The following is a 21703-nucleotide window of genomic DNA, read 5'->3' on the forward strand; positions in this document are numbered from 1 at the left end:
AATGCAGTGGTAAGCCTTGCCATTTACCTGAACTTCCTTTTGCTTCTAAGCTCATGCTAGCGAACAAAGCCCCTTTTAGATGAGCAAGCGTCTCGCTGTGGAGGCACCTGGTCTTAACTCCCAGCACTGACAGGGTCGCATTGCATTATATTGTTTTATGATGCTATGTAACCCTTAGGCCTCTTTCACATGGGTGTCGCGTGCGAGGGCCGGACAAGATGCGGGTGCGTTGCGGGAAAATGCACGATTTTTCCGCGCAAGTGCAAAGTGTTTTAATACATTTTGCAGGCGCGTGAGAAAAATCGGCATGTTTGGCACCCAGTCCCGAACTTCTTCACAGAAGTTCGGGTTTGGGTCAGGTAATGTAGATTTTATTATTTTCCCTTACGACATGGGTTTAAAGGGAAAATAATAGCATTCTTAATACAGAATACTAAGTAAATCAGGGATGGAGGGGTTAAAAATTATTATTATAATAATTAAACTCACCACATCCACTTGTTTGCGCAGCCCGGCTTCTTTCTTTCTTTCTTTGAGGAGCAGGGAGGAAAAGGAGCTTTGGTGACGTCACTGCACTTATCACATGGTCCGTCACCATGGTGATGTGGATGAGGTGAGTTTAATTTACCTAGCATTCTGTATTAAGAATGCTATTATTATCCCTTATAACCATGTTATAAGGAAAAATAATAAAGATCGGGTTCCCATCCCGATCGTCTCCTAGCAACCATGCGTGAAAATCACACTGCATCCCGCAGTTGCTTGCGATTTTCACGCAGCCCCATTCACTTCTATGGGGCATGCATTGCGTGAAAAACACACAATATAGAGCTTGATGCGATTTTCACGCAACGCACAAATGATGCGTGAAAATCACCGCTCATGTGAACAGCCCCATTGGATCGAATGGGTCTGGATTCAGTGCGGGTGCAATGCGTTCCCCTCACGCATTGGACCCGCGTGGAATTCTTGCCCGTGTGAAAGGGGCCTTACAGTTCTGGAATGTATTAGATGACACTGACATAATGCTATAATATAGCAAAAAGTACTAACTAGACTATGTGCGCTCCCATGTTTCACAGCCACCAGAAAGGTTGACGCTTTTTCCTATAGTGTGCAAGCATGACCACCACTGATGGATTGTTTTCATGGTTACAGACCACCCTGCAAACAGTGTGTAATGCGATGGAAAAATTAATCCAGCCAGCAAAGGAAGCAATATGGGGAATAACAATATATTAGGAAGTGTATTGTATTAACTTTCTCTACATGATAAATGCTACTTGCTGAAGTGAGACAACCTGTTTAAAGAGGATTTCATCAGTATCTGATCAGCAGGGGGTTTGACACAACCAGGCCCCCAGCTGATCAGCTGTTTCAGGAGACCACGGCGCTCCTGTGAGCACTGCTGACTCCTCTCAGCTTACAAAGAAAAGTGTTGTACATTGTATAACAGCTCAGCCTCATTCACTTGATAGGAACTAAACTGCCCCTAGGATAATCTGTTAGAAGGCCAAGGCTCAAAAGAGCGCCTCTGTCTTCTGAAACAGCTGATTGGAAAAGTAAATCTGCCCAATTGACGTTAATTGCTAACCTCCTAAGGCTGGTTTCACAAGGGCGTTGCGGCAAAAGATGCGTGTGCGTTGCGGAAACATGCACGATTTTTAGCGTTTTTATGCGTTTTGCGCGCGCGTGAGAAAAATCACCATTTTTGGTACCCAGACCCAAACCCGGACTTATTCACAGAAGTTCGGGTTTGGGTTTAGTATTCTATAAATTTCCACGCATGGTTGCTAGGATGAAAGTCTATTCACTGTATTATTTTCCCTTATAACATGGTTATAAGGGAAAATAATAGCATTCTTTAATACAGAATGCTTAGTAGAAGGTCAATTCCCCCCAAAAAATTAAACGTTTCAAGTAAAAATAAACAAAAACATCATTTTCACAAAATAAAGTAAAAAAAAAAAAATGGTAAAAAATAGGGGTGGGGGGGGGGGGGGTGGGGGAGTATACATATTAGGTATCGCCGCGTCCGTATTGACCGGCTCTATAAATATATCACATGACCTAACCCCTCAGATGAACACCGTAAAAAAATAAAAACTGTGCTAAATAAACCATTTTTTTGTCACCTTACAACACAAAAAGTACAACAGCAAGCGATCAAAAAGGCATTTGCCAACCAAAATAGTACCAAAGTCACCTCATCCCGCAAAAAATGAACACCTACCTGAGACAATCGCCCAAAAAATAAAGATACTATGGCTCAGAATATGGAGACACTAAAACATAATTTTTTTGTTAGAAAAAAAAAAAAGCTGTTATTGTGCAAAACTTACATAAATAAAAGAAAAAAAGTATACATATTTGGTATCACCGCGTTCGTATCGACCGGCTCTATAAAAATACAACATGACCTAACCTCTCAGATGAACACCGTAAAAAATAAAAACTATGCTAAATAAACAATTTTTTGTCACCTTACATCACAAAAAGTGTAATAGCAAGCGATCAAAAAGTCATATGCAACCCAAAATAGTGCAAATCAAACAGTCATCCCGCAAAAAATTAGACCCTACCTAAGATAATCGCCCAAAAACTTAAACAACTATGGCTCTCAGAATATGGAGACACTAAAACATGATTTTTTTTTTTGTTTCAAAAATTATATTATTGTGTAAAACTTACATAAATAAATTAAAAAGTATACATGATAGGCATACTGACCCTATAAAAATATTACATGAACTAACCCCTCAGATGAACACCGTACAAAATTTAAAATAAAAACTGTGCTAAATAAACCATTTTTTGTCACCTTACATCACAAAAAGTGTAATAGCAAGCAATCAAAAAAGTCACATGAACCCCAAAATACTCATCTCATCCCGCAAAAATCATACCCTACCTAAGGTAATCGCCAAAAAACTGAAAAGATTATGGCTCTCAGATTATGGAAACACTAAAACATGATTTTTTTTTTTGCTTCAAAAATGAAATCATTGTGTAAAACTTACATAAATAAATAAAAAAAGTATACATATTAGGTATCGCCGCATCTGTGACAACCTGGTCTATAAAAATATCACATGATCTAACCTGTCAGATGAATGTTGTAAATAACAAAAAATAAAAACGGTGCCAAAACAGCTATTTTTTGTTATCTTGCCTCACAAAAAGTGTAATATAGAGCAACCAAAAATCATATGTACCCTAAACTAGTACCAACAATACTGCCACCCTATACCGTAGTTTCTAAAATGGGGCCACTTTTTTGGGGAGTTTCTACTCTAGGGGTGCATCAGGGGGGCTTCAAATGGGACATGGTGTAAATAAAAAAACAAAAACAAAAAACAGTCCAGCGAAACCTGCCTTCCAAAAACCGTATGGCATTCCTTTCCTTCTGCGCCCTGCCGTGTGCCCGTACAGCGGTTTACGACCACATGTGGGGTGTTTCTGTAAACTACAGAATCAGGACCATAAATATTGAGTTTGGTTTGGCTGTTAACCCTTGCTTTGTAACCGGAAAAAGATTATTAAAATGGAAAATTTGAAATTGTATCTCTATTTTCCATTAATTCTTGTGGAGCACCTTAAGGGTTAACGACGTTTGTAAAATCAGTTTTGAATACCATGAGGGGTGTAGTTTATAGAATAGGGTAATTTTTGGGTGATTTCTATTATGTAAGCCTTGCAAAGTGACTTCAGACCTGAACTGGTGCCTAAAAATTGTGTTTTTGAAAATATCTGAAAAAATTAAAGATTTGCTTCTAAACTTCTAAGCCTTGTAACATCCCCAAAAAATAAAATATCATTCCCAAAATGATCCAAACATGAAGTAGACATATGGGGAATGTAAAGTAATAACTATTTTTGGAGGTATTACTATGTATTATAGAAGTAGAGAAATTAAAACTTAGAAATTTGCTAACTTTTAATTTTTTTTTGTAAATTTGGTATTTTTTTATAAATAAAAAAAGTTGTTTTTGTTACTTTATTTTACCAGTGTCATGAAGTACAATATGTGACAAAAAAACAATCTCAGAATGGCCTGGATAAGTCAAAGTGTTTTAAAGTTATCAGCACTTAAAGTAACACTGGTCAGATTAGCAAAAAATGGCCTGGGCCTTAAGGTGAAATAAGGCTGAGTCCTTAAGGGGTTAAAATTAGAAATAAAACCTCCCAAAAATGTAACTTTTTTTATTGTAGATTCTAAATGCGTATCTGCATTAACTCTTGGCGCACAACTCAGGGAATACTATTGCATTTTAAAGCCTTAGTGGCAATTCATTTTAGCCTTACGGACCAATAGTATTTTCCCTCTGTGTTCTAGCAGTCATAACTTTTGAATTTTTTCTTTCTCCCAGGCTGAAACAGGGCAGACTCCACCTAGTAGAACCAATTCAGTGAAGATACCGGAAGACATAGCGGGTGAACGGAGCGGCGTCCAGGGATAATAGTAAGTGCAGTGAGATCCCTGGGCGACGCTCTATGTAGCCTGATAATTATCTTACAATGTTTGGACCGATGAAAGTTCAGACCATTTTCACCCCTCCGGACCCTTTTTTCTGGTTGATATAGGCATCTACTCCAGTTTACTTTTTTTTTTTTTTTATCTCCTCCACTGTGCCTTCAAATTGGTTGTGCTTTGACTCATCACCCTAGACGGCTGATCACACAATGCAATGCAATATGCAGATAGCATGAAATAGAACAGGAAGAAGACATCTAGAAAAATGAAAAGGTCAACACAACTATGAGTAATGGATCGTGTCAACATTAAAGCATCCTGAGAACATTCATGTGTGCTTTTCATCCAAAGGAGTGTGCTTACTCAAAATTTTGCTTGACAGCACTGCCATAAATACAGAATGGTATCAAAACCTCCTCCAATAGAAACTTCTACCAATGATCCAGGAGCAGTTTGGCGATTTAGAATATTTTTTCCAGCATGCGGGGGCACCATGTCACAAGGCAAAAGTGATAATGAATTAAAGAAAGGTGGGTCCATGGCCAGGAAACTCATCATATTTCAAAACAATTTAGAACCTATGGTCAATCCTCAAAAAGTTGGATGAGAAAGAAAAACAAATTGTAAGAAACTCCAAGCACTTATAAATGACTGAGTTACCACCAGTCAGGCTTTGGTCCAGAAGCTGATATCCAGCATACAAGGGCGAATTGCAGAATTCTTGAAAAAGAAGGGTCAAGGCTGGAAATATTAAGGCTTTACATAAACTTGCTGTACATGTTGAGTTAAAAAAAAAAACAAAAAAAAAAACCATGAAATGCTTAGAATTGTACTTTAATATACCATAAAAAAATCTGACAAAAAGATCTAAAATCACTGAAGCAGCAAACTTTATGAAAACCAAAATTTGTGTCAGTCAATATATAATTTATACATTTATACGTCAGCTCTTACACAGAAAATGCTATCACTCATAACACCTCCCAAAGAAGTCAGTAAGAGGAGAGAGAAATGTAAATGACAAGTTTTACAGAATCCATTCCAACAAAAATATACATCAATCTGCTCAGTTTATCTAGCTCTATAACATGCTCCCTGCATATTGCACTGCATTTGTGGTGATATGTCCTCTCTTACACAGCGATTATTATTAGTGTTAAAGAAAAAAATATGTTACCGCCGAAAACACTTTACTAACTAGAGTTCATAATTCCGTGCTCACACTCATAATTGAGAAAAAAAAAAAAGAAAAAAAAAAAAAAAAAGAGTCCTCTCAATGCCTTTTACTGCTGGTTTGTGACAGCACAGTGTCAGTATGCAAGTGAATATAGACACATTTTACATAATTGGACTCACCCCCCAACCTAGAGTAAGCAGTGTATAGTGTAAGTGGTGCTGTTTTGGAGAGGGGATTGAGACATATTCCTTTTAACTAAAGAACATGACACTTTTCCCCCTTGCTACACTTCAAATCCATAACACTATAACACAGATTGTGGAATTAAACACTATGCATAACAATCAGAAGCAAACATGTATTGAAAAGAATAAAATCTTACAACAAAAATTTAAAAAAAGATAAAGCGTCTTTTAAACGATTATTCCAATAGATCAAATGCTCTCCTTGAGGGTCTTCCTTTCTTCAAACTGCTTATCCACTGCCAATGAAAGCGCTTCGAGGAATGTTTCAATTGTAACTGTAGGAGACTTAAAAGAAAGATTAGCAAATACTGTTAAATTGATGGCAAGGATACATTTATATTGTCATTACTGGTATAATTACACTTCAGTTTATAATAAAACAATACTGCTTTGAATACATCTCTCCAGATGAAGACAAGGTCATTCTTGTTAGACTGGCAGTCTGTGTCCCACCATCCGTCACTCCACTCGCTATGCGTCTGTCCAGTGTGTGTGCAAACAGGTTTAGCACTGCAGGAGTTGCACTTTCTCTCCTTGCTCTGTGTGTTTCTGTCCAGCTACTGACTAACTAGTTCATCAGCTCCCCTATAAATACTTGCTTGTCTCTCTCACTCTTTGCCTGATCAATACAGGTCCTGCTTTACCTTGCTATCTGAGCCAAAATATGTCAACCTGTCGGCATACTGACAGTTGCCCTTCTGGACTTTCACCTTGGCCTGTAAGGACTCATGCACACAAATTAATTTTCTTTCCATGTCCGTTCTTTATGCGGACTGTATAGGGAACCATTCATTTTAATTGGTCCACAAAAAAACAAAACAAAAAACAACAAGTTACTCTGTGAGCATTCTGTTTCCGTATGTCCCCATGTCAGTTCCACCAAAAAACTGAATATGACCCATTATTGCACGCACAACGGACAAGGATAGGACTGTTCTGTTAGGGACCAGCTGTTCCATTCTGCAAGATACGGAATGCACACAGACATCATCCGTATTTTTGGGGGAGTCGTGTTTTTCAGACAATAAAGTACATACCATACAGTCGTGTGCATATGGTATCTATTTGAGAAGTAGTAGCCCCTGAGAACATGTATGGAATGACAGCCCCAAGATCAAGACTTTTTGAGAGAGACAGTAATGCCTTATTTAAAGAGAACCTGTCATGTTTCTGATGTGCAGACAGCATGATATAGAGCAGAAGGAGTTGAGCAGGTTCATACATAGTTTTGTGGGAAAAGATTCAGTATAACTTGTAATTATTTTAAATTCCTGCTCAATCTGGGGTTTGAAGTCAAGCAGGCGGTCCTATCAGTGATTGGCAGCTATCTCTGTATACACAATCATAGAGGGGAGGCTGTCAATCACTGATAGGACCTCCTCTTTGACTTCAAAGCCCAGAATGTGCAGGAATTTAAGTGAACAAATTACATGTTTTACTGAATCTTTTCCCACAAAACTACATATCAATCTGATCATCTCCTCCTGCTCTATACCATATTGCCTACAGATTATAATGCATTTTCCCTTTGGGAGAGAGCACCTTAATCAGTGTGAGGAGACTTATAGGCCATACATGCTCCTCTGGAATTCTGTGAGGGAAGGGATGCAAATCGCTACAAGCTCTGCCTATAATGCCACCAGATGTAAGGCAGCTATCCTATAAGTCAATGTTCAGCTCTTAAAATAAGCCTTGAGACATGACGGATATTAAATAAGCCAGCACCTCATCTGCAGACAGCTTTTTCGGGGTGATTGCCCCTTATCAGTGCAGAGCAGAGAGTAAGTCTCCTCACACTAATTAAGGTGCTCTCTCCCTAAGGAGAGTTAGTTTCCCCCTGACCCAGGTCTCTCACCCAGTTAAGCCAGTACTATCTGCTCTGCACTGATGAGGCGCAATCACCCCGAAACAGCTGTCTGCAGATGAGGTGCTGGCTTATTTAATATCCAAGTGATGGATCAAGGCTTATTTTAAGAGCTGAATATTGACTTATAGGATAGCTGCCTTACATCTGGTGGCATTAGAGGCAGAACTTGTTAAGAGCTCATTTGCATCCCTTCCCTCCCAGAATTCCAGAGGAGCATGCATGGCCTATATGTCTCCTCACATTAATTAAGGTGCTCTCTCCCTAAGGAAAGTTAATTCTCCCCTGACCCGAACACAGGCCTCTCATCCAGTTAAGCCAGTACTCTCTGCTCTGATGAGGCGCAATCACCCCGAAACAGCTGTCTGCAGATGAGGTGCTGGCTTATTTAATATCCAAGTGATGTATCAATGGTTATTTTAAGAGTTGAACATTGACTTATAGGATAGCTGCCTTACATCTGGTGGCATTAGAGGCAGAGCTGGTTAAGAGCTCATTTGCATCCCTTCCCTCCCAGGTTCCCTTTAACCTTCTTTACTATGTGGAATCAACTATCAAGCTAGCTATCCTGTCTGTGCAACCTAAGCCTCATAGAGCTCATTAAACATAACATGCTCTGTTGTTTCATAATGACATTCTGAATAATCATCCCTGAAGTCTGGCAATGTGAATACAGCAAGACTAGATTTGAGCCCAGAAATTAAACTGCATCATGTGAACGAAGAATATGATGACAGTTGAAACAGGACACATTCCAATTTACTAACAAGAAAACAGTTCAGAGGCTCCTTGTCGTTCCTGACCTGGTTTTCCTTTGGCTCATTTCCTGCAAGAACTACTTAAGAGTTTCGAAACACCTAATTTCCCCATACAGCTTAGAGTGTCGATCCCCATCACAAAACAGGACCAAGTTCCTATCCTTCCTCATTTTCCCCACATTCTCTCAGGAGATGTTTGGCTTTCTTGTCACTGTATGTCTAATACTCATTACAATAAGTGTTTTACACTAAATAAGTGATTTAAACTTAAGTTAAAACATGTTTATACTAAATGTACAGTATTTTTTTTTTTACAAAATGAAAACACTCCAAGTACACTTTATGACCAAATATATCTACGGTAAGTAAAATTTAGATTTTACTTTTTGGTGTCCGCCTGGCCGTGCGGAGCCAAACGGATCCGTCCTGAATTACAATGCAAGTCAATGGGGACGGATCCGTTTGATGTTGACACAATATGGTGCCATTTCAAACGGATCCGTCCCCATTGACTTTCAATGTAAAGTCTGGAGTTCTTTTATACCATCGGATTGGAGTTTTCTCCAATCCGATGGTATATTTTAACTTGAAGCGTCCCCATCACCATGGGAACGCCTCTATGTTAGAATATACTGTCGGATATGAGCTACTTCGTGAACCTCAAATCCGACAGTATATTCTAACACAGAGGCGTTCCCATGGTGATGGGGACGCTTCAGGTTAGAATACACTACAAACTTTGTACAAGACTGCCCCCTGCTGCCTGGCAGCACCCGATCTCTTACTGGGGGATATGATAGCACAATTAACCCCTTTAAGTGCGGCACCTAAAGGGGTTAATTGTACTATCATATTCCCCTGTAAGAGATAAGGGCTGCCAGGCAGCAGGGGGCAGCCCCCCCCCCCCCCTCCCCAGTTTGAATATCGTTGGTGGCACAGTGTGCCCCCCTCCCTCCCTCCCTCTATTGTATTAAATCGTTGGTGGCACAGTGTGCCAACCACCATCGGCCCCCCTCCCTCCCTCTATTGTATTAAATCGTTGGTGGCACAGTGTGCCAACCACCATCGGCCCCCCTCCCTCCCTCTATTGTATTAAATCGTTGGTGGCACAGTGTGCCAACCACCATCGCCCCCCCCCCCCTCCCTCCCTCTATAGCAGTAACATTGGTGGCAGTGCGTGGTCTCAACAGTAGAAGATTCATACTTACCTGCTTCTTGCTGCTGCGACGTCTGTGTCCGGCCGGGAGCTCCTCCTACTGGTAAGTGAAAGGTCTGTGCGGCGCATTGCTAAAGAACTGTCACTTACCAGTAGGAGGAGCTCCCGGCCGGACACAGACATCGCAGCAGCAAGAAGCAGGTAAGTATGAATCTTCTACTGTTGAGACCGCACACTGCCACCAATGTTACTGCTATAGAGGGGGGGGGGGGGGGGGGGCGATGGTGGTTGGCACACTGTGCCACCAACGATTTAATACAATAGAGGGAGGGAGGGGGGCCGATGGTGGTTGGCACACTGTGCCACCAACGATTTAATACAATAGAGGGAGGGAGGGGGGCCGATGGTGGTTGGCACACTGTGCCACCAACGTTTTAATACAATAGAGGGAGGGAGGGGGGCCGATGGTGGTTGGCACACTGTGCCACCAACGATTTAATACAATAGAGGGAGGGAGGGGGGGGCGATGGTGGGGGCACACTGTGCCACCAACGATATTCAAACTGTGGAGGGGGGGGGGGGGGTCTGCCCCCTGCTGCCTGGCAGCCCTGATCTCTTACAGGGGGATATGATGCCGCACCTGAAGGGGTTAATTGTGCTATCATATCCCCCTGTAAGAGATCGGGTGCTGCCAGGCAGCAGGGGGCAGTCTTGTACCAAGTTTGCAGTGTATTCTAACTAGAAGCGTCCCCATCACCATGGGAACGCTTCTGTGTTAGAATATACTGTCGGAAATGAGTTTTCACGGAGTGAAAACTTAGATCAGAAAAAGCTTTTATGCAGACGGATCTTCGGATCCGTCTGTATGAAAGCAACCTACGGCCACGGATCACGGACGCCAATCTTGTGTGCATCCGTGTTCTTTCACGGACCCATTGACTTGAATGGGTCCGTGAACCGTTGTCCGTCAAAAAAATAGGACAGGTCATATTTTTTTGACGGACAGGATACACTGATCACGGCCTCGGCTGCAAAACGGTGCATTTTCCGATTTTTCCACGGACCCATTGAAAGTCAATGGGTCCGCGAAAAAAAAACGGAAAAAGGCACAACGGCCACGGATGCACACAACGGTCGTGTGCATGAGGCCTAAGAGCTGCATGGGCATTCTGTGCAGTGGAGAGCGGGGGCTCTGCTATTTAAACCATCGGCTTGAACTACCTCTATATCCAATCAAACCTCTGCAGGCAGGTAGGAGCCTAGTGAAGGCCTCAGGCCTGCCGTCCAGCATTTCCCTATTTCGTTGTCAGAAAGGCGCAGCCTGCTGGTCAATGTCAGTATAGCAAGGACATTAAAATGCATTGCACTATTGGAATAGTGTTATGTATTTTAGAAGTGATCAAAAGATGGCCTATTATTATAGTTCCCTTGTGGGAACCTATTAGTGGTTAATGTAAAAAAACACTAAAATTTCAATTAAAATTTTTTTTTTTTACAAAAATAAAATCTCCTCCACATGCCATAAAAACAAAATTCCAGAATTGCTGCTTTTTGAATAAACTAATATAGTTTGGTGTACCCCAAAATTAGACAAATAAAAACAAGTTGTCCCACAAAAATCAAGCCCTCACTCAGCTCCGTAGAAAGAAAAATGTAAAAAGTTATGGGTCTTAAAATGCGGAGATGCAAAAAGACTTTTTTTTTTTTAAGGGTTTTTATTGTGCAAAAGTAGTAAAACTTAAAAAATAAATAAATATGTATTTGGCATTGCTGCAATCATACTGACTTAAGTTATGTTATTAATGACGAAAAATGAACGCCACAAAATTTATAACGTAAAAACTCAGTGGCAGTATTACAGTTTTTTCCTATCCCTCTCCAAGAAAGAGTTAATAAATGTTAAATCAGTACGTTATGTGTACCTCATAATGGCACCATTAAAAATCACAACTTGTCTTGCAAAAAACAAACCCTCATATGGATAAACAGATAGAAAAATAAAGTTATAGCTCTTGGAAGGAGACCATAAAAAAAATGGAAAAAAATGCTTGGTCCGTAATTCCCAAAACAGGCTGGTCACGAAGGGGTTAAAACAACTAGCCCTTAAAAACAAAACAAAAGTATACCTTTTGGTATTTGTTTCCTGCAGTATTCCCCTGTACTGAAAATGCCTTAGTACAGTTATTTGGAATCAATCATCATTTATATAAACAAAGAAAGAAAAAGAAAAAGAAAACGTACCGTAATCCAGTCAAACATATGAAAGGAGACAATATCTTGGTGAAGATTTGAGAACTTTTTTTTTTAAACTCTCCAAATTTTAAGATTTGTATTTCTAATGCATTTTCCCTTTCATCCTCACCAAATAATAATAATAAAAATATTATTTACTTGTATAAAAAGTGCATGTGCCAAGAAAGGAAGTTTCCTAAGAACTCTCCCGCTGAGACCTTCACTTTTTCTGCAAAAAAATAAAAAAAATACCAACAATACAATTAAAAAAATGCAATGAAGACTGTTATTTATTAATAATTGCAATAATAATAATAATAAAAAAAACTTAAAAAAAAACTACTTTGGGGGACATTTACTAAGAATGGCAATTTAGATGCCATTCTTAGTCCATGTGCTCTGCCTCTTTATGCACCTAAGTTTTATAGAGGTGCTGACTTGCTTAAAGGGAACCTGTCATGAACTTTATGTTGCCCATACTAACGGCATCATAAATAGAGATGAGCGAACTTCTGTTTTAAGTTCGGCGTCTAAAGTTCGGGGGCGGGTTAGCGGAGAATCCCGATCTGGAACCGGATATGGATTCCGACTTCCGTTGTGGTCCGTGGTAGCGGAATCAATAATCGGCCATTATTGATTCCGCTACCACGGACCACAACGGAAGTCGGAATCCATATCCGGTTCCAGATCGGGATTCTCCGCTAACCCGCCCCCGAACTTTAGACGCCGAACTTAAAACAGAAGTTCGCTCATCTCTAATCATAAAGTAGAGACAGGCGAGTTGATTTCAGCGGTCTGTCATTTATAAGTTAAAAATAAGTTGCCGAGAACCAGCATCACAATCATTGCAGACTGGGCCTGGAAAAGAGTCAGGGCCACCTGAGAAGAGTCATGGTTATTCATAAATTCCTGCTCTCCCTGACCACCTGCTGATGACGGACAGGCTTCTACCTAGTTTTCTCCCTTTCTGTCTAGGAGAGAACTTCCAATCATCAGCAGATGGGCGAGAGTGCAGAAGATTATGAATAACCATGACTCTTCTAAGGTAGATTTGACTCTTTTCAAAGTCACAGCTGCAATGATTATGATGCTGGTTCTCAGCAACCACTTACTTTAGCTCTTGAGTGACACACTGAAATCAGCATTTCTGTCACTAATTTATGCTGCCCTCCGCGAGGTCAGCATAAAGTTGATGACAGGTTCCCTTCAAAGAGGACCTATCACCGGTCCTGACATACCCATATAAATACCTGGCAGTGTAGGGTATACTAATGACATGTGATGGCGCTTATATTTTTTTTTCTGCATTGTTCCCCCCGCTGTGCCCCCGTTTTGATTTCCCAACCTGTATGTAAATCCATACCATCGGTACAGGGAGGAGTAGACGGTCGTGTTTCTCAAGCGGCGTCTCCTTCGCCTGGCTATGAGCTGACCAATCGCAGTGGAGCGCTTCACAACCAGGGAGAAGGAGACACCCATTGAGAAACACAGCTGTCATCAATATGCCCTACACTGCCAGGGTATTTATATGGTAATGTCAGGACCGTTGAAAGGTCCTCTTTAAATCTAATCCAGCGTAGAAAAATGATGAAGCTAAGCGGGGAAAAATCACAGATTCGGTTGTGACCAAATCTGCGACAAAAGTTCGCCAAAAATGGCATACTTCCCATATCCTCAGGATATGTCATCAGTATCTGATCGGTGGAGGTCCAACACCCGGGACCCCTGCTGATCTGTTTGAGAAGGCACTGGTGCTCCTGTGAACACTGTGGCCTTCTCACGACTTATCAAGCACAGCTGTGTATATTTTGTAGTGGCTGTGCTTGGTATCGCGCTCAGCCCCAATCACTTAAATGGGGCTAAGCTGCCCCTAGACCACGTGACCAACGAATGTGTTGTCACTGGCCTTGGCGCTATTAGTAAGCACTGCTGCCTTCTCGATCAGCTGTCAGACCCCCACCAATCAGATACTGATGACCTAAAGGATAGGTCATCAGTATTAAAATCTCGAATAAATGTTCAATGCTAATGGCTTAGCAGGCACTGACAGGCATTGAATAGAATTAAGTCCTGCCTCTTTCATGACCTAGTACTTGGGGACAGATGGCAGACCCAGAGCCTTCATCGGGACTCTGCAATAATTCTGCTATTTCACCTGATGGTGGTGCACTGGGAAGGGGGGGGGGGGGTGGGAGGGGGGAGGTTATGAGGAGGCACAGACTGTAAACAATTACTTAGATCCAGAGTTAAAGTCTGGCAATCGAAATTAAAAGATTGTGGGTGTTGCAGTAGGATGTCACCTGCTCTACACAGCTGGCACCTGCTGATCATGGCAGCGGCTCCTTTTCTGAGCCAATGCCATCACTGTGCCATATTTATATAGCACAGTGTGTTAAGTCCCTTCTCATCATGACATACATTAACATGCGCAGGCAACAAAGAACTATACTGCATCAGAATCCCAAACAATATGTACATGCAGAGTATATGTGTACAGCAGTTACAACACTATTTAGTTATAACACTTAGAAAACAAGTAGTAAAACCAGAAAAACATCACTGTATTCTAGGGGAGCAAAAAACATTGCCAGAATAAATATTAAGGATGCATTTACACTAAAGTATTTTTGGCACAGAACAAACAACAAAACAGAAGGCTGAAAATACAGAATTCTGAGGTGGATTCCACATCAGTTATTTTTTCAGCACTCAAAAAAATTTGTCTCAACGTGAAAAAGTTGTCAGTGTACATGAGGAATAACACTATATCTGGTTATTATAGGATTTACACTTTTCACCCGAATTTTCATTTCTCAGTGAGCTTGTTGGGTAGAGACTCTCATACGCTGCACACATAGAAAAGAGGAGATCCTACTTCCCTACCTATTTGCAGCTCATTATAAGCAGCAGCCTGGAGGACATCATAGAGATGTGTACTGGGTAGCGTAGTTGTGAACCCAGCGCTGGAGTGACAAAGATAACTTATTAAAGACTTCAGCATTATCTGTGTGTCTATTAGGGATCGACCGATTATCGGATTTACCGATATTATCGGCCGATATTCAGGATTTTGAACGTTATCGGTATCGGCATTTATTTTGCCGATATTCCGATAACGTCCTGGGAACACAGATCGCGCTGCTGACAGCGCTCTCCGTGTTCCCTCAGCAGCAGCACAGGGAAGAAGGAGCAGTGTCTCCTCCCCCTGTGCTGCTGCTGTCGCTCCAGCCAATGGGAGGACAGGGGACAAGAGGAGGGGAGGAGCTATGGCCACTGCGCCACCAATGAAGCTTAATCTCACATTAATTCATATACAGGAGGCGGGAGCTACAGAATCACATAGCCGGCTCCCGGCCTCTGAGCTGTAGCTGCGATCTGCGGTAGTTAACTCCTCAGGTGCCGCGGATCGCAGCTACAGCTCATAGAGGTCGGGAGCCGGCTATGTGATCCTGCAGCCAGCTCCCGCCTCCTGTATATGAATAAATGTGGGATTAAGCTTCATTGGTGGCGCAGTGCGCCCCCCCTCCCCCCCCCCCCAATATTAGGCATTGGTGGCGCAGTGCGCCCCCCCTCCCCCCCAGTATTAAGCAGTGGTGCGCCCCCCCCTCCCCCCAGTCGCAGTGCGCCCCCCACAGGATTCCCTCTCCCCTGCTCCTCCGATCGGAGCCCCAGCAGTGTAATGCTGGGGCTCCGATCGGTTACCATGGCAGCCAGGACGCTATTGAAGCCCTGGATGCCATGATAAGCTCCATGCTGCTGTGTGCACAAAGCACACAGCAGCAGGGACAGTGTGAGCTCCTATTCACCCTGATAGATCTCTATCAGGGTGAATAGGACAAGGGTTCTAGTCCCTAAGGGGGCTAAAAGTTAGTTAAAAAAAAAAGTAATAAAAATAAAAACACCAAAATATTAAATATAAATGAAAAAGAAAGATTTACAAAAAATAAAAATACCCATTAACAATAAACATTAATTTTCAGCAGATTTGTGGGAATTTTTTATTTTTTTTTAAAAAATGAAAATTCCCAGAATATCGGTATAAATTATCGGCTATCGGCCTGAATGTTCACAAATTATCGGTATCGGCCCTAAAAAATCAATATCGGTCGATCCCTAGTGTCTATCTCCCTCTCATTCTGCAGCAGCTTCTTCCACTGCCCTTTCCTCTTCATAGACTCCTACGGGCATCATGTAACCTGATCAGATACCTGTACCTTTGATTCTAGTCTGCAGCCTTTTCACTGAAGACAACTGCTTGACAAGCTATTGTCAGTTTTCCTTTACAGCACAAGCAGGGGTGTAGCTATAGGCAGTGGAGAAGTAGCAGTCGCCACTGGGACCAGGGGCACAAAGTGCATTCTGGTCAAATTACACTTTTTTTGGAGGGAAGGGGTTAGGTCAGAAATTTGGTATTGGGAGGGGGCGGGTTCTGTTTCAATTTTTGCCTCAGGCAGCACAAATGCTATGTGGTTCCCTTCCCCTGGCCACAAAGCACTGAGTGAAAGTGGGCCCAAGCTGAACTCTTGCACCAGAGCCCATGATACTTTAGCTACTCCATATTTAACCATGTTAATATAAGCAACTTACCTAGAAATTTCATTTAGCAATAAACTAAGCTTGGATACATTATTTTCCACATAGTCAATCATTTCCAAGTCTCGTAAAGTAAGTAGTTGATGTCTGGGGTATATTATCTGACACTGAAAAAAATTAAATAAAAAAAATTAAACCTTCCCTTTGATAAATTTGATGATTTATTATCATTGTTAGGCTACTTTCACACTAGCGTTCGAGCGGATCCGTTCTGAACGGATCCGCTCATATTAATGCAGACGGTGGCTCCATTCAGAACGGATGCGTCTACATTATAACTTAGAAAAATTTCTAAGTGTGAAAGTAGCCTGAGCGGATCCGTTCAGACTTTACATTAAAAGTCAATGGGGGACGGATCCGCTTGAAGATTGAGCCATATGGTGTCATCATCAAGCGGATCCGTCCCCATTGACTTCCATTATAAGTCTGGACGGATCCGCTCGCCTCCGCACGGCCAGGCGGACACCCGAACGCTGCTTGCAGCGTTCAGGTGTCCGCTCACTGAGCGGGGCGGAGGCTGAGCGCTGGCAGACGGATGCATTCTCAGTGGATCCGCCTCCACTGAGAATGCATTAGGGCCAGACGGCTGCATTCAGGGCCGCTTGTGAGCCCCTTCAAACGGAGCTCACGAGCGGACACCTGAACGCAGGTGTGAAAGGAGCCTAAGTAAAGTGTCTCCTATAAAAGTATTTAGTTAGGTACTCTTATTAGAAGAGCAAGTATAGTAACATTACCTTCATAAGTTCTTCTATACAAGAAATGTAAATGTTAAAAATTGCAGCAGGAGATGGTGGGCCAATATATTGTTTTATATCTGCTCTGTCAACAAAGGCCATATCAATTTTCTCAGTAATGTTGGAAGTTGTCAAGATAACTACATTTGGATACCTAAAAAAAATACAAAATAAATAAACACATTCAAGTTTAATGGGGTTATCCAGTCCTGGCACCACACGCTGAATATACTTGCCCGGGTCCCCGCACCATCCGTGCGTGGGGAGAAGTGGCAGTGGAGGTGCGAAGACCAGGAGCGGTGTGGGGACCCGGGTAAGTATATTCAGCGTGTGGTGCCAGGACTGGATAACCCCATTAAATAAAATCACAAAGATACATGATTATTCACATAATCAGGTCAAGATACGTTTTTAACAGGTTTGTAAAAAACATTTTATAAATTAATCTAAAGAATATCAATATAAAATCTCAATATGGATGTCAAATTAATTTCCAACATGCTCAATGCATCTTTTCACCACACTTAGCAAATGAAGGCAAGGGCTATACAGAGTCTTTTCTTTAGCCCAATATCTCAGATGCAAAGAGTCTGGTCCATATTTACTAATGTATTTGCAGGAAAAAGTTCTTTAAAAAAAAAGGGGCACAAAATGGCACATCAAGGGTTTCTACACTTTTTCCCAACATGCGCAACAAGGTCTGAAGCTTTATAGAAGGAGGCAGAGATTTATGAGAAAGAGGACCTAAGATACAGTATGTCATTACGCATCAACATTTCACATCAATTCTGGTGTACCCTTGTGGCAGGAATGCATACACAGCCCATTAAATGATGTGTTTTGTGCAGCAATTTGCCCAATTCTCATTAACTCTGCAGCTTGGCAGCTTAAAAAAAAGGACATTTTGTTCCTGAGGCAGGACCTGCACCAAGTCAGATCTACTCCTGTGTAGAGACACACACAGCCATGCTAAACACATTGTTATCTAAAACAGATGATTTGAAGGCCAGGCTGAGGAAAAATAATGTGAGGCTGGTGGGAGCCAGAATAGTTAAAATAGTTAGAAAATTGGCTCAAGACTACCTTTGGAGCTGAAACTCTGCTGCCATGTTATTCTGTGGAACGTGCACATAGAATGCCCACATAGCCCTCTCCACCTTGGGCCCTGTCACCACTTTCAGATTTTATTAATGGGGTTGTCCCATGAAAAATATTCTAGTTTTCAAACCAGCATTTGGATCTGAATTATTTTGTAACTGCATGTAAAAATTTTGTGAATCTGTATAAACACCCGCTGTTTGCCTTTTTTCTAAATTGTCTCTCCGGCTCAGTTAGGTTGAGACACATGCTCAGTTCTACCCTTCAACTCCCACCAGCTGAAACAGAAAAGACACATTCCCGGATAATGGACACGCACCCTGATCCATCTCTGGATCCATGTGAGGTACAGGGCGGGTTCTAAGGTTGCTAGAAAGAAACTGATGGAAACTGACTCATGGAATAACCCCTTTAAGCTACTCCAATACAGAAACAGGGATGCCATCCTCAAAGCTGCCAGGAACAAGACTTACCATCAACTACAAGAAAATTGTCTTATTCTGAGATTACTTGGCAGAAGTGTAAAAACGCAGGACACCGTTTTTGCATGTGAAATGGTAATTCAGTCGGTAAATTTCATAGTCTATGCTCTAGCCAGCAAGATTGAGCTTTTTTTTTGCCATGAGGGGGCGTGGCTAGATGCAGAGCTTTGCAGACGAGTGGCGCGCTAGCTCCAGGATAACGCGGCACAAAGCACCCTGATAAGCCTATAATAGGGTCCAGTTCCTCTCTAGTGTGCGGCAGTTACTGGTGATTAAGTAAATGGGCAGTGCCAGGAGAAATTTTACAGCATCGAGCAGGATCTTGGCATTCATCCTGGCAGAAAATAGAATTCAAGATGACGTCCACTCTCCACAACATTTAGTTACAGAAAGAGACAATTTCCTTCCAAGGACTCATCAAACCTTTTCTGCACGCTCGTCATTGGGCTTACAGTCTCATTTAACCCCTGCTGCACCAGAATAAGATATTTCCACAGGATTCTTCAGCTTCTGTATCTAAATAAAACTTTGCTCCTGCACACAATACTCAAGTATAGGCACATAGTTTAACACCTATTTCTAAAGCCATTTTAAGATCATTACTCATGGATCTAAACAATCCATGCATAAGGACATAACATCAGCATTTAATGCACCACAGAAAGAAATCAGATTGGCTCAATAACCTGTTATATAAAGGATAAAATGGAGTCATTTACTACGGCTTAAAACCAGCCTGTAGGTGCATATAATGAGGCGGAAGATATTATTATCCTTAAACTTAAAGGGGTTGTCCCATGGAAAATATTTCACCGTTTTCAAACCAGCACCTGGATATGAATACTTTGGTAATTGCACGTGATTAAAAATGTTCTAAAGCCACTGAGTTATTCAATAAAATGTATCTGTGTAGCGCCACCTGCGCAGTTCCATCCTTCAATTGCTTCCTGAGCTGTGATAGGCAGAGAGCTTCATCAGAGAAGACACGCCCCCTGAGCTGCAGCAGTAAATACACACCCCTTGAGCTACCAGCCTACTATAAGTCTAGCAGAGCAATGCATGGGGAGATATCTGGACCCATGTGAGGTACAGGGCTGGATCTAGCTTTTTCATGTAGTACATGAAAAAGTGTAGGGGTGGGCATCCTGCGGCTCTCCAGCTGTTGTGAAACTACAATTCCCAGCATGCTCCATGAGAAGAGCAAGTATGCATGATGGGAGTTGTAGATTCACATCAGCTGGTGTGCTGGATATTGCCCACCACTGCTCTAGTGTCTATGTATGTACCTAAAGTCCACCAAAGTTTATTAAAGATTTTATTCTCAACTTTATCTGCCACTAAACAAGGAGTGCTTCTTCTATGTGGAGATTTCAATCTCTCCCCCTCTACTATTACTGACACTCAGGATCACAGTCAAATCCACATTTCTCTTAATTCCTTCTTGGAGTTGTTCATGCTTTAGAATGGGATTACACTTTCTACTCCAATCCCAATAAAATTATACTCCAATGGTCTAAAAATTGTTGATGAATGGATACTACAAAGAGTTAAAGCTGGTAGGATTGGCTATTACATGGTCTGATCATGTTGCAGTATCCTGCCAGTTAGAAGATTTTAATATACCTTCTGTGGTGAAACCAACCTCGCCACTGTGTTTTGGAGGGGACTGTTTACCAGCCTCCTGCCCTGGGATTATGGTCCCTTAAGTTATTGGGTCTTAAGGCACTTGGGACGGAGCCCTCTGTCCCTGGATTGCATCCTTTGCCTTACTTGCTTCGATGAAGCACATGGTGAGAACAATAGATAGCGGCCATTTTAGCTCACAGACACTGTTCTGACTTTTCAACACGGTGCTATCTTGCCTGTATTTGGTGCACAGAGACATCATTCAGTAGTTTGAAACTACCAAACAGGGGACACATTTATTAGTGACTATTTTCGGTATAACTTGTATATTTTCAGTGTAAATGTATCTTCCAAACTACTGAACGGATGTGGGTGAATTTTGGACATGTGGTTCACCCAGATCCCCCGGTTCCGAGGATATATTGGTTATGGGGTTATTGCATGTTTTGGGGTTCCTGTGATATGTTTTATAAAACTGTATTTCTCTGCCTTTGATAATTATATTCGCCCTTGTGTTCAAATAATCATCATCGGCAGATTTTGTGTGGGTGTGTTTCTATTGTCCCATTGTGTGTTTAAATGGTGATGTCTGTCCTGTTGTCTCCACATGTGTATTGGCGATCTCCCCTTTGTCCTGAGAGATAATTGGATTGCCCTTGGTTGTCTCCCAGGCAGAGAGGAGGAAACCATGATGCATTGTGGGGATGTGTTGTATCTGTTCTGTATTTGCAAAACTGTAATAAAAACCAGGCTGGGTGTGCCAGCACTTCAGAGCACTGCTTGACCCTCAACGCGGAGCCTTGTCTCGTTATTGGGGTTATTCCCTGCATGCTGTTGGAGACTGATTGCCAGGAGTGTAAGCTGACTGATACGCTTTCCCTGTTCGTCTGCCGGCAGCTATTTGCGAGGTTCCAGTTTGGAGTGCTATTTTGTATCCAGTTCGGGAGGTTGGTGTTCTGCAGTAGCTGTGCCTGTCTCTCGGAAAGGGGCATATCGCCTAAACGGATTTTAACCCCTTGTCTGCTGAAACGGTCCGTTACATTGGTGGCAGCAGTTTGATTTGTTGGGAACTGGGAGCCTAGTCTCCATTCCCCAGCGGCAGCTTAACGCACCAGGGGAGACAGTAAGCCCCACAATTGTGCAGATGGGACCGTGGTCTCTGCACTCACAGCACAGGGGGTAGGGACAGTCGGTCCTGTCTCCCAGCAACAGGGCTGTTTAGCCAAAGAGGAGACAATCGGTCTCCCCCTCAAACAACCAGATC

At 42.1% G+C, this 21703-nt stretch overlaps 1 protein-coding gene across 8 annotated transcripts in view; it reads right to left on the minus strand.

Moving 5' to 3' along the window:
- Positions 1-5989: 5989 nt before the first annotated feature.
- The window catches only part of TRIP13 (thyroid hormone receptor interactor 13), a 173176-nt gene continuing 157462 nt past the window's right edge, over positions 5990-21703 (minus strand). For all 8 annotated transcript variants that reach the window (XM_044294133.1, XM_044294129.1, XM_044294134.1 and 5 more), the window contains 4 exons: positions 17234-17387; positions 16494-16606; positions 12066-12135; positions 5990-6181 (listed from right to left, as the gene is read on the minus strand). In XM_044294133.1, coding sequence (XP_044150068.1) covers positions 6086-6181; positions 12066-12135; positions 16494-16606; positions 17234-17387 — 433 coding nt within the window. In that variant the 3' untranslated portion in view covers positions 5990-6085. The remainder of the gene's footprint in view (positions 6182-12065; positions 12136-16493; positions 16607-17233; positions 17388-21703) is intronic.

Source organism: Bufo gargarizans, chromosome 5 (assembly GCF_014858855.1).
Source record: "Bufo gargarizans isolate SCDJY-AF-19 chromosome 5, ASM1485885v1, whole genome shotgun sequence".
Lineage (NCBI taxonomy): Eukaryota > Metazoa > Chordata > Amphibia > Anura > Bufonidae > Bufo > Bufo gargarizans.